Here is a 14,529-nt window from a genome sequence, read left to right on the forward strand (position 1 = left end):
CATACAGTGCCCACTGCTTAATGTGGAACCAAGTGTGGATCTTGATAAGAGGAGAAGGCTGTACTGCTTCCATTTTGCTCTTGGCAATCCTGGGGCCTTCAGTATAATTTCCTTACAAAATGAATTGTGTTGGTCCCAGAGAGACCAATCTAATCTCCTCTTGTCCACCTTGAAAGATCAGAATCAAGCATTACAGGCTGTCTGACTGCCCACAGCAGGAAGGGCATCTAATTCCATCTGTATCTGGAGCAGAGTTTAAAAGCTCAAATAAGAAGCCAGTGGTATGCTAATGGGGAAGCAAAGACATTGTTTTTGTCTAAAGTGTTATATAGACGCAGCAACATGAAACAATGAAAGCACAAAAGAGTGAATTTAACAACCACAGCTGCTCTTACGTATGCATAGGAAGGAATTCGTAGCTTACTTTTGCACGATTTATGGACAAAGTGGTCTAGTCAGGTTGTCTCAATATGCTATGCTAGCAGATCCAATTTCCCAATCCTCTGGAGAACTGTACTTTTCAAGGGAAAAAATGTCTTTGATTACTTCTGTTTGAATGAAGTGTCACTCATCCCTAGCCAGCCATGTTCGGGAAGGCTGTGCCCACTTCAAGTGGAATTACTGCTGAGCTTGGCTACCCAGAAACGTACATTGAAGCCCATCAAGACCCTCTCACCATTTGAGCTACATCATCAGTTCAGCATTTTTTGGTTATTTTGGTGATGGAGTCTTAAGGACTTTTCTGCCTAGGCTTGATCTCAATTCCATTTGGAAGTTGATGGCTGCTGCTACATCCAGGTTAAAACTCAGATGAAGTGTATTAAGATTCTGGGGGATGGGATGAGATTATGAACCTCTAACAAAGAAATATGTGTGCATATGCTTTTATGTGGTGCTGGTGACAAAACTCATGGCCTCATGCCTCTTTACCCATTGTCCTTCTTTACCCAATAAACAAACCATGCCTTGTTTATGGCTCATGCTTCCAAGTCTAGCTCATGTTAATTAGGGAACACAGATCTCAATAGTATGTTCAAATATTCATCTTTTTCATCTTCTATCCAGTCAGTGCTTCTTTGTTACTACATGAAAGGGATTGAGTACTGATCTCATGTAATTCTCAAACTGCAGCAATTATTGTTAATTCTACACTACAGCTAAGGAAACCCAGCCCTTAGGGTAATCTACTCAAGGTCAGAAAGAATATTTGCACACCAGAGCCCATGCTCTAACTAATCTATAAACTGCCTGTTTCAGGGCCAACTATATAGATCTCTTCTTCCAACAGTGACCTCTAGCTGCTCAGCTATGACAACATTCAAAAACAATGTGCACAAAGTAAAGGATTCCCTAGAGAAAGAGGCCATATACAGAATTCTAGAGACATATTAGAAGTCAAATAAAATCAGAGGCATTTGTGTTGGGGTAAAAGAAAAAACAAAAAACAAAAAAACAAAGATAGCAGCATTTATTGAGGGCTAGGGACGGAGCTTCATGGTAGAACACTTGCCTCATAAGGCCTTCGGTTTAATTACCATAGAAATGTTTTTTGTTGTTGTTGTTTTTGTTTAAAAAAAACAAACAAACATGCCATGCCGGTTGTGGTGGCTTACGCCTGTAATCCTAGATACTCAGGAGGCTGAAATCTAAAGATTGTGTTTCAAAGCCAGCCTGGGCATTAAAGAACAGGAGACTCTGCTCTCCAATTAATCACTAGAAAATGGGAAGTGAGGTTGTGGCTTAAGGGATAGCGCCCAGGCCCAGAGTTCAAGCCCCCTATCCCCTACCCCCTCAGGTATGCTAGCCTCACTTAATTTGTTGGTTGGCTTTGAATAAACAAAGATAAAGATGGCAGGAAAAAAAAATAAAAAAACCTCTTACGATCTTTTCAGGGATATCTATTTACCCCTGCTCTCCTCCCACCATCCCCTCCCCCAAACAAAACCCCTGCTGGGTACTTATGGCTCATGCCTGTAATCCTAGCTACTTGGGAGACTAAGCTCTGAAGATTTCAATCTAGAAGCTAGTCCAGGCAGCAAAGTCTGTGAGAATCTTATCTCCAATTAATTACCAAGAAGCCAGAAGTAGAGCCATAGCTCAGGTGGTAGACTGCCAACCTTGAGTGAAAAAGCTAAGGGATTACATCCAAGCCAGGAGAGTTCAAGCCCCAGTAGCTTTACCTAAAAAGTAAAAAGTATTTGTAAAGATTTTTTTCAATCCTAGGGTTTGAACTCAGGGACTGGGCAATGAATTTTTGTGCTCAAGGATAGTGCTTTATCTGTTTAGTGACATTTCTACTTCTGACTTTTTTGTTAGTTAATTGGAAGTAAGAGACTCATGGAGCTTACATGTTCAAGAGCTGGCTTTGAAAATCCTCAGATCTTAGCCTCCTGAGTAGCCAGAATTATAGAAATGAGTCATTGGCACCCAGCTTCTTAAAGAGTATCTTTGATAAGGGCATATAGAATGAGACTAAATGAAAGGATCTCTAGGATATGGAAACAAGAGCTTTATCTTGTGTGATTGTTGCTCTTAATGTACTGTTATTTCCCTTCTCTTTTTTTGCTTTTGATCAATCCCAAATTGTTACTGTATCTGACTTTGTTAGCTGATATATTGTATATACGTTAATTTATTTGAAATAGGAAAGGGAAGGAGGAAGACAAGATGATTGGGATGGGTGAGGGAGGAAAATTGGGATAAAAACCATGAGAAGGGGTATAAATGTGTGAGAAGTAATGCACCTGCTACCTGGCAAATGTAACTGTAACCCTGACAATAAAAAATAAAATGTTTAAAAAAACACAAAAAGAGAGTATCTTTTATGAGGTGATGAAGACCTTAGCTTCCCCCCCCCCCACACCCAGTCTTGGGGCTTAAACTCAGGACCCGGGGGTATCCCTGAGCTTCTTTCATTCAAGGCTGGCACTCTACCACTTGAGCCTCAGCACTTCTGGCTTGTCTTCTGTTTATGTGGTACTGAGGAATGGGGCTTCATGCATGCTAGGCAAGCACTCTACCACTAAGCCACATTCCCAGCTTCCTCATTTCTTATGATGTAGTTCAATGTATCATATAAAAGCTATGGGTTTTTACTTTGCATTGGGCCACTACTGTGTATCTGTGTCTGTTATGGCGATCCCGCTACCTCATTTACTAATGCCATGTAGCTAAAGCTAGGCCCACCTAATTCTCAAAGCACAGTGTTCTAATTTTGAGGGTTCAGATCAAATGGTATTTAGGAAATTCATCACTGGGCTGGTATTTTATTTAATGTACTATCTGGTTTTTCTCTTAAGGGTACCATATAATACAAAATTATCAAATGTTCATTTTGTTCTAATAGCCCTTTTCCCATTTTACTTTCTTCTTCTAGTTAACGGCATCCTTAAAGTACCTTACAAATTTCCCATCTGAAATTTTAACATGAAATACAGGCAAAAGCAGTGGGAGCATTTCAGTCTGGCATTGATAAGCTATAAAATCTTGGCGAACCAATGATGATATCAAGTTAAGATCATGATGTTGAACTGTTGTATCAACTTGGAAAATGTCTGTTAGTATCAAAGCTACAGAAGAAAATATTAAGACAGGACACCAAGCCATTTCCCCCTTTCCCACTGAGTGTTTATTTTATAGTTTTTGCATCAGGTAGTCAACTGAAACACTTGAACAAAAGAAAGCTGGCCAAGTGCTGAGGAAAAGGACTGATTATTATCTCTCCAACAGATGAGACAAAATGGTTTCAAATTGGAAACAGTCTTGCATAAATGAATCAACCGGAGGGAAGGGAGGGCAGGATAAGGAGGTAAAGAAAACAAAGAGAAAGGACAGAAAGTAATGAGCATCTTCCAACAGGGTTGGGAGGAGGAAAAGGCACTGAGTCACTGTCTATTAAATAAAAGCTGAAATAGACAATCCATGTTTCTCTAGTTACATCCAACACTGCTTTAGAGATGCTCATATACCCCTTGATAGAAAGCTACAAAATCTGTCTAAAAAAATCAGAATGCACCAGGACTTCCCATAGGCTTACCAGTAATGTATTTTAGAGTTCACGACAATCGAGGCTATTCTATAAATAGTACTACAAAGGTCACAAAGTGGCACAAACTTAAATTACGGGATACATCTGACTAAAGGATCGCTTATTTCAGTTTCTAAAATTCTCATTTCAGGATATTAAAAAAAAAAATCAAGCTCCACCCCAGAGGAGCTCAGGTGGCAGTGCATTGGAAACTGGGTCACCTTTCTTTTCGGAAGACTGCCTGGGAGCAGTCCAATGGGCACTGCATGGCAACTCTGTGCCATCAGGTACATGGATTCAGCAAGCACGTGGATGCAGCACCTAACAGGAGCCCTCCTTCCTCTAAGTAAACAGCACTGATTTAGGAAGAGGCGAACTTTCAAAACAGAAAAGTGAACCACTTAAAGACAAACTTCATAAAAGGTTACAGTACCAGGTGTTTTCTCACAATAAAGGATTTGAAGACCATACATATTTGACAATGACCAATGGGAAAATCCAGAGAGATGATTTACACAGATGTTCTCTAAGTATAATTTAAACAAATTAAAATACCAGCTATGCATTTGGGAACCAGCCTTTAGTTGAATTCTCTAGTGCTTTCAGAATTTTATTTCATTTTTATTAAAAAAGAATCATTGTCTACAAACTATTTTTTTTCTGACTATGCAAATACAATGAGCAAATCATCTGCAGTATCAAAATACTGTTTGGTAAATCACTGATGGCACTAACAATTTTAGGAATTTCCAGTAGGATGTATAAAGAGAAAGAACAATAACAGATTTCAAATTCCAAGCATTAGCTGTACTTTAAAGATAGAAAATAAAAGTTGAATGTAAGTTTCAGTTCTCTGATTTTTCAGTCCAATCATTAGGAATTCAGATGTAGCCAGTCTGTCACAAAACCACACAAATGCCTATGGGTGACAGAAAAGTAACTCCCTTACAATATTTTAAATGTTGCTATCAGAAACATTTAAGTGATACTTCACAGATTAAAAGCTAAGTAAAACAAAAATGCATCTTTCCTATTACATTTTAAAAGTCACAATAATCAATCAATAAACAGTTGCTATTTTCACAGCAATTAGAAAATAGGAGTTGATACAAGTTGAACAAAAAGATACTTTTTAGAAAATAAACAGACAGAAATACTGATACACAGATGACTCTATCTTTAAAATTCAAAGTGGTCAATTTACTTTTGTATTATTTAAAAAAAGAAAATCTCTCTATGGTGGAAATACTGAAAAAGCACAAAGGCTAAAAAAAAAAAAAGAGAAACTACATTTGTCACTTTAAAAAATGGATGCTACATCAGTGATTCTATTCATTGAATTGATTATAAAAAGGCATATATTACAAGGACTCAAATTCTAGGCCTGTTCTGGACTAGACTGTATAATCAAATCCACTCCTTTCTCAGTCTCCAGAAAGGACATTTCTACTCCACCCTAAGAGATAAAATAAACATCCCAATTCTTAACTAGCAAGGAGAAAAATACATACCCACCCAGAAACAATACACATAAAAGTTTAAAAATCTGTGGGAAAGACTGCAGGAATCGGAAAACAATTCTTTGGATATAAGTTAGGAGCTTTTGGAAGCATATAAATTCCTTTAGAAAATGAGAGTACACATCCAAATATGATTTTCCCACAAATGATTTCTCTAGTGCAGGTGCTGGTAGCCTAAGATCTACATCTGATCTAACATCTATTTTTGTAAGTAAAATGTTATTGGAACATTACCAGGCCTGTTTCTGTATAGCCTATAGCTCCCCAGCACTACCAACAGTAACCAAGCTGAGTGGCTATGACAAGAGACCTAGAAGATTTACTTTCTGGTCTTTTACTAAAAAGCTTACTGACCTCCTTGACCTAATGTACCAAGTGCTATTCTAGCTACCTAAGAGTTAAATGTACCTCAAGGAGATTCAGTATATACTCCACGAATAAGCTGTGGTTCATGCCATGGAAAGGAAATGGCAAGCACTTGAAGCGGTGCTCTACTTCTAGACAAGGAAACAATCTGTACATGTTTTTAGTAAATACTTCAGAAAGCTAAGAAGAAATGGGATTGGGGGCGGGGAGGAATAAAGGAGTAACAAGAAAAGAATGCGTAACTATGTTTCTTAATATTTTCATGTTCATAGTGCTAAAGTCCTTCCTTTAGTCTGTCTTCACTAATGTGTTTGTAAAGTGCTTTCTGGAATCCCCTGCCTCCTACTCCTAGTTAGTAACTTTTAAGGAGTTCTACCTGAAATGGTTAGTTTCATGAATCCTTGTTCAGAATGTTATTTGAAGTAAACATATTAAACATCATTCTTTTAGAAAACGGTTTCTAAAATTCTTTTAACTGTTACTCCAAGAGGAAGAAGGGAAAGAATGAACAGGAAAATGAAAGCCTGCCAAGCATACGCTAAAAAACCATAGATATAAAATAGCTACAATTTCTGAATGGTAATATGAAGTAAAATCAAAACACATCTTTCAAATGTGAAGAACAAGGACTTCTGCTAGTTATGTCTGTTTCCAGCAAGGAAACCTCCTGAACTCAAGCAGCTGCTGATGGAGCTTTAAGAGTTCACAGGTGTTTCATATTTCAATAGCTGTTGAAACACTGAAGATAAAACACTGAGAAGGTATTTATAAAACACAAATTTATATCACGATAAATGTCACAAAGCTTAAAAGCAGACTTCTTCCTTTTAACTGTTAAAAAAAACGAATGCTATGAAACTATATGTTAAAGATGGTTTCACAATAATACCTTATTTATTCACCACTTGAAAGTTTTCATATGCCATCTCAATCCTCACAACAGCCCTGTGAGGTAGGTACAGCAGATATTATTATTCTCATTTCAAGGTGAGTAGATTGGGGCAAAGAGAGGCTAAGTACTTGCCCAAGATCGTGTAGCTGAAAGGTACAGAGACAGGACCAGAAATCAATGTGTTTGCACTCTTGTCGCATACTCTTGCCACTAGCTACTGCCTCAAGTTATGAATAATGTACTCTAACTTGTAAGGTTACTAAAGGTCATTTCAGTGATGTCTTAACAGTAAAGTTAATAAGAAATGCAAGAATAGTGGGTCTGATAACTTTATCGACATAATAAAACTGGTGCAAAACCACTTTTGTCTAATTACTTATAACCTTTTGGTCCAAATACACAAAATATGCGATATTTACAGCAGTTTCTTTTCTTTTGTTTGAAAATGCAATGCTTTAAAACACATTATAAAGCACCTTAGTAAAAATAGTCTACAGGTAAAAGTACAGAAGTAGGAAAACCCTACCCATATCACAGCTCACTAATGGAGTCATAATATGGACTGATAGCTCAGTCTACTGCTTTCACTTATGGAGAAACAAATACGAAACTTACTTTTTTTTATAATAATGTGCAGAAGTCTTCATTAGAACCTCAGATATTGCCAACATTCTTAGAGATATCTTCCCAATGTTAGACAGTGGGAAGACAGAAATGAGAAATACTGCTTTGATTCTTTATGTATTTTGTACTATTATGCATGGTTTATCTTGATTTTTAACTGTAATGATCATAAAAACAATTAAAACCACCTACATAAATATGGGCAAATCCAACTACAGCAAAAACATTTCTTAGTAAACATGATCGAACATTCCAATAAATTTCATGAGACATGATTTACACAAATCACACACTGCCAGTTATTAACACTATTCAATAGAGGTGTAGAACTCAAACCTCTGGTGACTGTGGAAACAGTCAATGGACTCATCTTCATTCATGGTTAGCTTAAAAAAAGCTTTGTCAAAAGCTAAGTGCCAGAACTGTCTTTGAAACTATATTTAGACTCTTGATTAGACCTGTCTCGTGTGTTATTTCAAGTGATGTAAACACCTCCTTGACCTAAACAGAAGGTTAAAACTATCACTAAAAAATTTAACAGAAAAAAAAAAAAGCTAAAAACTTACACTTCATACTGGCATACTTGCCAGTATAGAATTCTTTGATGTTACTGTTTCCTAACTCAACTCAATACAAATATTTTTATCCTTATATCAGCAATTCAGGTGGTAAAGCTACGAGTGAAGATGAAGACAGAGTCAACATTCTAGTTCAAGAATCTTACAGCCACACCTGCACTCAGTTTGATTTAGGGTAAATCTTCTCATAGAAAAAGTTCTGTGCAAGGATATAGAGGTCTCCATCTTTTTCTCGAACAGCATGGGCTCTGATGAACTGGAACTGCTCTAGTGCAAATTCGTAGAACTCGTTCTCCATTTTCCAAATGTCAGACTGCTGCAGTTTTGCAATGGTTTGTTTAGTGGGGAGCTTCTTCTCTGTCGTTTTCCTAAGATGAGATTTCTTTCCTACTTAGAAAGGAAAAGAAAGAAAAGGCAAATAATTCTTAGAAAACACATAAAAGATTGATGCCTTTTTATTTGAAGAGTTGGTTTAAACACATGGAAGGACAGGTAACGAAACTGTCTTATATTAATATAACAAAACCCAATCTAGAGACCTAATCATACTATAGCTGTGATTTATTCCTTTCCAGTTTAAACCTGAAAAGACGTAAAGAAATATAAAAACAGTAAATATAAAGATCACCACTCACCGAAGTATAGTCTGTTACTTCTTACTCTGAATTTGCAAATGCTTGCTGCCCTACCTTTATTTTGTAAAACATGATGAAATAGCTATCTACTGCCAATCTGAATTCTAATTTCTAAATTATGCTTGCTAGAATAATACAGAAGCTAGAACATATAAACAAACACTCTAGGGAAAGTGGTTTTAGGACTGCGCCTGATTAAACAATGGTCAAAAGAAAAGTCATAATTAGACTACACCAACATAGTTATGTTCCAGCAACTGAAACCCACTTCAAAGCATGTTACAAAACAGGCACTGGTGGCTCACACGTATAATCTAATTACTCAGAGCCTGGGATCTAAGGATAGATTTGAAAACAGCCTGAGAAGAAAATCCTAAGAGACTCGAATCTAAAAAAAAAAAAAAAAAAAAAAAAAAAAAGCAAAAATCCAGAAGTGGATGTGTGGGTCAAAAAGCTAAGAGAGAGAACTTAGGTCCTGAGCTCTAGCCCGAGTACCAGCACTAATTAACAAACAAACAAATAAGCACACGAAAGCAAGCATAGCACATGACATATCATTGTGGTCCAGTCCTATCACTTTATCCTTACTTTAAAATAGTGGTAGATAGACCTAAGGGTTTACTCTATAATCCTGATATTTTGTATCTGACTTTATTGGACATAACCCACTTCTAAGGTTGGTATAATTATTTCACTACTTCTACTATTTCTATTATTAACTTATACATGTTTATTCACTAACAAAAAATACTGGGGGCCAGGAGTATGGCCTAGTGATAGAGTGCTTGCCTAGCATGTAAGAGTTCCTGGGTTTGATTCCTCAGCACCACATACATAGGAAAAAAAAAAAAAAAAGCCAGAAGTGGTGCTGTAGCTCAAGTGGTAGAGCTCTAGCCTTGAGAAAGTCCAAAGACAGTGCTCAGGCCCTGAGTTCAAGCCTCAGGATTGGCAAAAGAAAATTAATTAATTAATTTTGTATACCTGCCATTCTGGAGCTATTGGCTATGCCTTATTGAACAAACCCCAAACCATTCATTTTTCTAGTTTCAAACAAAGATAAAATGGTAAGGATAGTTTAAAAAAGAAAGCATTCATTTAAATACCTGTACGATAGAGCTCTGTTGCACCCCTGAAAAACCGGGGCAAAGCTGCCTCCAGCAACATGATGAAATCTTCAAGTTCTTCAGTAACTCCCACCAGGAAGTATTCATTAATTAAGTTATACTTGGCTTGATCCATAGCCCACCTGCTCCCCACATTCCTTAAAGAAAAGGAATTAAAAACCTGGTTGTGAAATCTGTTAAGTATTTCTGATGCCATACATTATGAAGAAAATAGATAAAACACATGCACATCCAAAGACTTAATGGCCTTTTATTAACCTCCTTTGGGAAACACACCTGTTTTCAATTTCCTTTGCCTCCATATCCCATTCCCCCCCCACCCAAATGCAGTGCCAATTCAGACAACTAGAGGACTTTTAATATGAACAAGCTTAAAGTAATTTTAAAAATGAGTACATATACATCATATATTCCTCCCATTTGAATTTTTTTGGGGGGGTCAGTTGCAGGGCTTGAACTCTGGGCCGGGGCACTGTCCCTGAGCTCTTCAGCTCAAGGCTAGCACTCTATTACTTGAGCTTTTGCTGATTAGCTTATTGGAGATAAGAGTATCACAGACTTTTCTGCACAGACTGGCTTTGAACTACAATCCTTAGATCTCAGCTCCCTGAGTAGCTAGGATTACAGGCATGAGCCACCAACACTGGCTATGAAGAATCTTGTAAATGAATTTAAAGGTAGTACTACTTAACTACAAACTACTAGTCAATTACACATTGTGCTTTGTTGGTTTTCCACTATCTACACCTATATCTTAACTAACACATTTATACTTGGAAGGTCAATTACAGTGAAAAGAAGAAAGGTAGACCAATTTATGTTAATTTTATCTCCCTACCAGCATTCGGAGCTGTGGCCACAGAAGAAAGGGATCTGCAGCCAGAGCTTCTCTGGAGCACAGTCAGAGCCACCCTCAGCCACGCATTCATCAAAGGTCTGGAAGAAAGAAAAAGAAGCACTGGTTGAGTCATAAATCCAAGCTTCTCCTGGGAAACCTCTTAATATCTTAAGTTACTAAGTATTTGAGTGGGAGCAGGTAGGAGAAAGTTGCACAATAAAAGGAATAGGCAGGTTACAAAACTAGGCTTGAGATACAGAGGAAAGCTGGAACACAGGTTTTTCTCACAACTTTGTTTTATGCCAATGGAGTAAGAATTCTACCCTATATGACAGGAAACTTCCTCAGATTACAGGTTGTTTTTGAAACTGAATTCTTATTTATATTTTCTTACTAAATGAAATTATCTATTTGAGATGCTATAGGGATACCAGAGAACAAATCTGGGAGTTTGGGTGGTACTGTGAGGAAATCACAGACTACCACTTGTTATTTTTGGAAAGAGTAAACAAGAATGAGAGAAAGGAAAGAACACTTGTGTCAAGCAAGTCTTCATTGCTTCCACCAGGACTTTTCTAACCTGCAAGGTTAGATAAACTCAGAGGACATGTTCAACCAAAAAATTCTGAGAATGAAGGCCCCAAATTCCTTTGAACTGGCATAGAGTAAGCTACAATAGAATGATTCTATCTTGGCAACATTCAAGAGACAACAGCAAACCTCAGCCTACAGTTTATTTGGTCAATTCCTTTACAGATATAACCTATCCTATGAAACAAAGAAAAGATTCATGACTTTGGATCTTAACATTTAAGCTTTATGTTAATGCCCTCAGTTTACAAGTGAGGACATACTCACACCTTAAGAACTGAATCTATCACAGTGACTGGGTCAGAGTATGCAGTCCTAAATGCCTTCATATGTGTCTCTCTCCACCTTTCTTTTCAATGGTCACGTTGTTGGTTCCTGTCTTCTTGATGCTCATGGCATTTGGATCCATCTGCTCTTCTGTGAAAAAGCTCTGGTCTTGTTGGTTCTTTTATGTCTTTCTAAATGTATTATCATTATCTTTGATAAAGCATATTCAGGTCCTTCTACCAAGTAGCCATTTATTCATCTTAGCTATGGTCTCTTTGCCCAACCCTTAACATTTTTTTTTTTTTTAATTCCTACTATGTATTTGTAGAATGAGGGGGAGTACTGGGGTTTGAGCTCAGAAGCTGCTGCTTGCTACGCAAACTACCTGAGCCAGGCACATAATGTGTGTTTTTCATCTGAGTTCCCAATGTACTCTGTATTGACTATTTTACCTATACTGTCCCTCATAACTGAGACATAAGATTCCCAAACAGCTCTTAATCTTTTTTCTTTCTCACCTGGATTCCCGAAGGCAAAGTCTTTCCAGTACAGTTTTACTTTCTCAATCCTTACTTCCACAAGGACTTCTCAAAACTAAGTGTGTTCCTTTGAGCAGTCTTGTGTGCTTACTAGATAAGCCTAAGTAGTCACTGACTTCTACATTGAAACCTTCCACTGCTTTGAATATGTTTTTTAAAAAAATACAAACTCTTTATCTTACTTTTCATGAGTGCTTCATAATTTGACCTCAATGTCTTGCCTAATCTCTCTGTATAACTTCTCTCTCCTACCAGATTAACCTATGCTATGTGTATTTCTAATTCTTTAAACCTTTGCTGACTATATTTTCATCTTCTGGTAGATTTAGCTAGCATTTTAGATTATATGCAGATATAAGATATATAATCTTTATTACCTTTCTACTGACTGTTGTGTCATAAAATCACTCTATTTCCTTTCAGGTTATAGAAATCATTTTTATATTAGCTTCTAACAGTCAGCTCTTAGGTTCTAGTTATGCATATCTATCTATCTATCTATCTATCTATCTATCTATCTATCTATCTATCTATCATCTATCATCTATTTGCATGACTATTTCTATAACTAGGTTCATGTATTTTTAATGTGTTATGTCTCCTTAACAATGGTAAAGGTGAAAATGTCATGTAATATGCACGTGTTTTCCATCACACATAGTATAATGCAATACAAACTTTGCACAAAATATTTGTAAGCTGTCACTGGACAGAGTATAATTTGGGGACACATGAGCATGAAAAACAGTTAAGTGGAAATGAAGACAAAGAAAAGGGTTTTTATTTTCCTCATGAAACATTCTGACTGTCCTTTAGAGTTCTCTCAAATTTGCTTTGTGTTTTTAAGGTTACAGCCAAGACTGAATACACTCAAGACACTAATGACCATTTCAGTGGTCATTACGTCACTTCTGAGTTTCTTTCTAGATGGCCTTATTTATTTTTCCTGTATCAAACCATTTTTCTAAAAAAGTGGTTTTATCACTTATGCCAGCAACTACATTAAAAAAAAAAAAACATGCCTATGTCTCTCTCTCTATTACATCCCAATTTCCATGAAGTCTTTGGCTCAATGAACTGAGTGATGATAGATCCCAAGGCTTCTGACTGCTTATCTATTTAATTTCTAACAGGCCCTAGCTCATGGAAATGTCATCTCCAGCTCAGCAGAAGTCCTCTCTTTGCTGCCTTATGCCTCTATCTAGGTATAAGACAGAAGGGGGATAAGTTACTAAAGTGAGTATGTATAAAGCCACAATTTCTACCACCATTTTAAATGTGCTTGTGATTCTATGCATGACATTCAAAGATATTTGAACATGTTTTGCTTAAATATAAGAAGCTACCATATCAAGAAAGGTTCCAACATTAACAGTTACCATAAAGTTACATGTACACATATAAGGTATCAGAATATATACTACCTTGGCTTAAAACTGAACTAAAAATAAATTGAACAAGCAAGACAGGCATTTTAGCTCAAATTATCTAATTAGCATATTGTTAATCCCTATATTCTTAAGTAACTTAGTACTTCAAGCAACAAAAATTTAGAAAGCCTTCAAATTTGGTTTTGGACAGTAGTTTCCCATCTTCAAATTCAACCTGACACACTAAAAGTGACTCTACAATTCCATTCTTCTATAGGTCAGAGTTAGCCTCTCTTGCAGTGAGTTGAATATGGTCATACCACTAAGGTTATGCTAGAAGACTGGAGAAGTGATATAGATCACTTTGGAGTCAGCTACTCTACTGTGTTTGCCCCTTCCTTCCTTCCTTCCTTCCTTCCTTCCTTCCTTCCTTCCTTCCTTCCTTCCTTCCTTCCTTCCTTCCTTCCTTCCTTCCTTCCTTCCTTCCTTCCTTCCCATAGACTAGAACTCAGAAGTGGTAAGCATAACTGTCAAAGAATACCAGAGCATGTGAGGAACTTAGGTCCCTTAAAGCACAATGAGGCACAATGCTGCCCAAGAGCCTGGATGGACCTCTAGAGAGAGGTGAGGAAAAGGATCTTATTCCAACTATTTAGATTTTTGTAGCTTAACATTAATTCATCACCAAGTATTTTATTAGAAAATACAAAAGTAGGAAATTGTTTGTGTTTTGCCTTCCTTCCAGATTCTTAACTTGGAATGAGTCTTTTTTTCCTGTCAACTAAAAGAACTCAAACATGGCAAGAAGCAGGGCAGATGTGAGGAAAAACAGCAACAATTAAAATAAGCCCTATAAATAATTTTTAAAATGGTAGATCTTAGCATAACAGAAATTTCCTCATTCCTACACCAATATTTAATGAATAAATGAAACCAATTATTTTCTAGTGAGAAAGAAAAAAATAAGATGAATGACTCCCACCTTTACTACGCTTTCAGACTAACATTTACAATATTATGCTCACACCACTGGGCTCTTAGTCCAGATGAAATGCTACAGCTTCTCTTCATGCCATCAAACACTGACACAAATGACTAGAAACCAAAACTTTTTTTGTGTGCCAGTCCTGGGACTTAAATTCAGGGCAGGGCCCAGAC

The 14,529-nt window shown here is 36.9% G+C and overlaps 1 protein-coding gene across 3 annotated transcripts in view; it reads right to left on the reverse strand.

Moving 5' to 3' along the window:
• Positions 1–6,296: 6,296 nt before the first annotated feature.
• Hs2st1 (heparan sulfate 2-O-sulfotransferase 1) overlaps positions 6,297–14,529 on the reverse strand; it is a 116,368-nt gene continuing 108,135 nt past the window's right edge. For 2 of the 3 annotated variants that reach the window (XM_090334464.1, XM_090334466.1), the window contains 3 exons: positions 10,605–10,702; positions 9,746–9,903; positions 6,297–8,397 (listed from right to left, as the gene is read on the reverse strand). In XM_090334464.1, coding sequence (XP_090190590.1) covers positions 8,168–8,397; positions 9,746–9,903; positions 10,605–10,702 — 486 coding nt within the window. In that variant the 3' untranslated portion in view covers positions 6,297–8,167. The remainder of the gene's footprint in view (positions 8,398–9,745; positions 9,904–10,604; positions 10,703–14,529) is intronic. The other variant, XM_090334465.1, reaches the window with a different exon arrangement.

The sequence above is a fragment of the Megascapheus bottae genome, chromosome 6 (genome assembly GCF_031878675.1).
Source record: "Megascapheus bottae isolate mThoBot1 chromosome 6, mThoBot2.hap1, whole genome shotgun sequence".
NCBI lineage: Eukaryota > Metazoa > Chordata > Mammalia > Rodentia > Geomyidae > Megascapheus > Megascapheus bottae.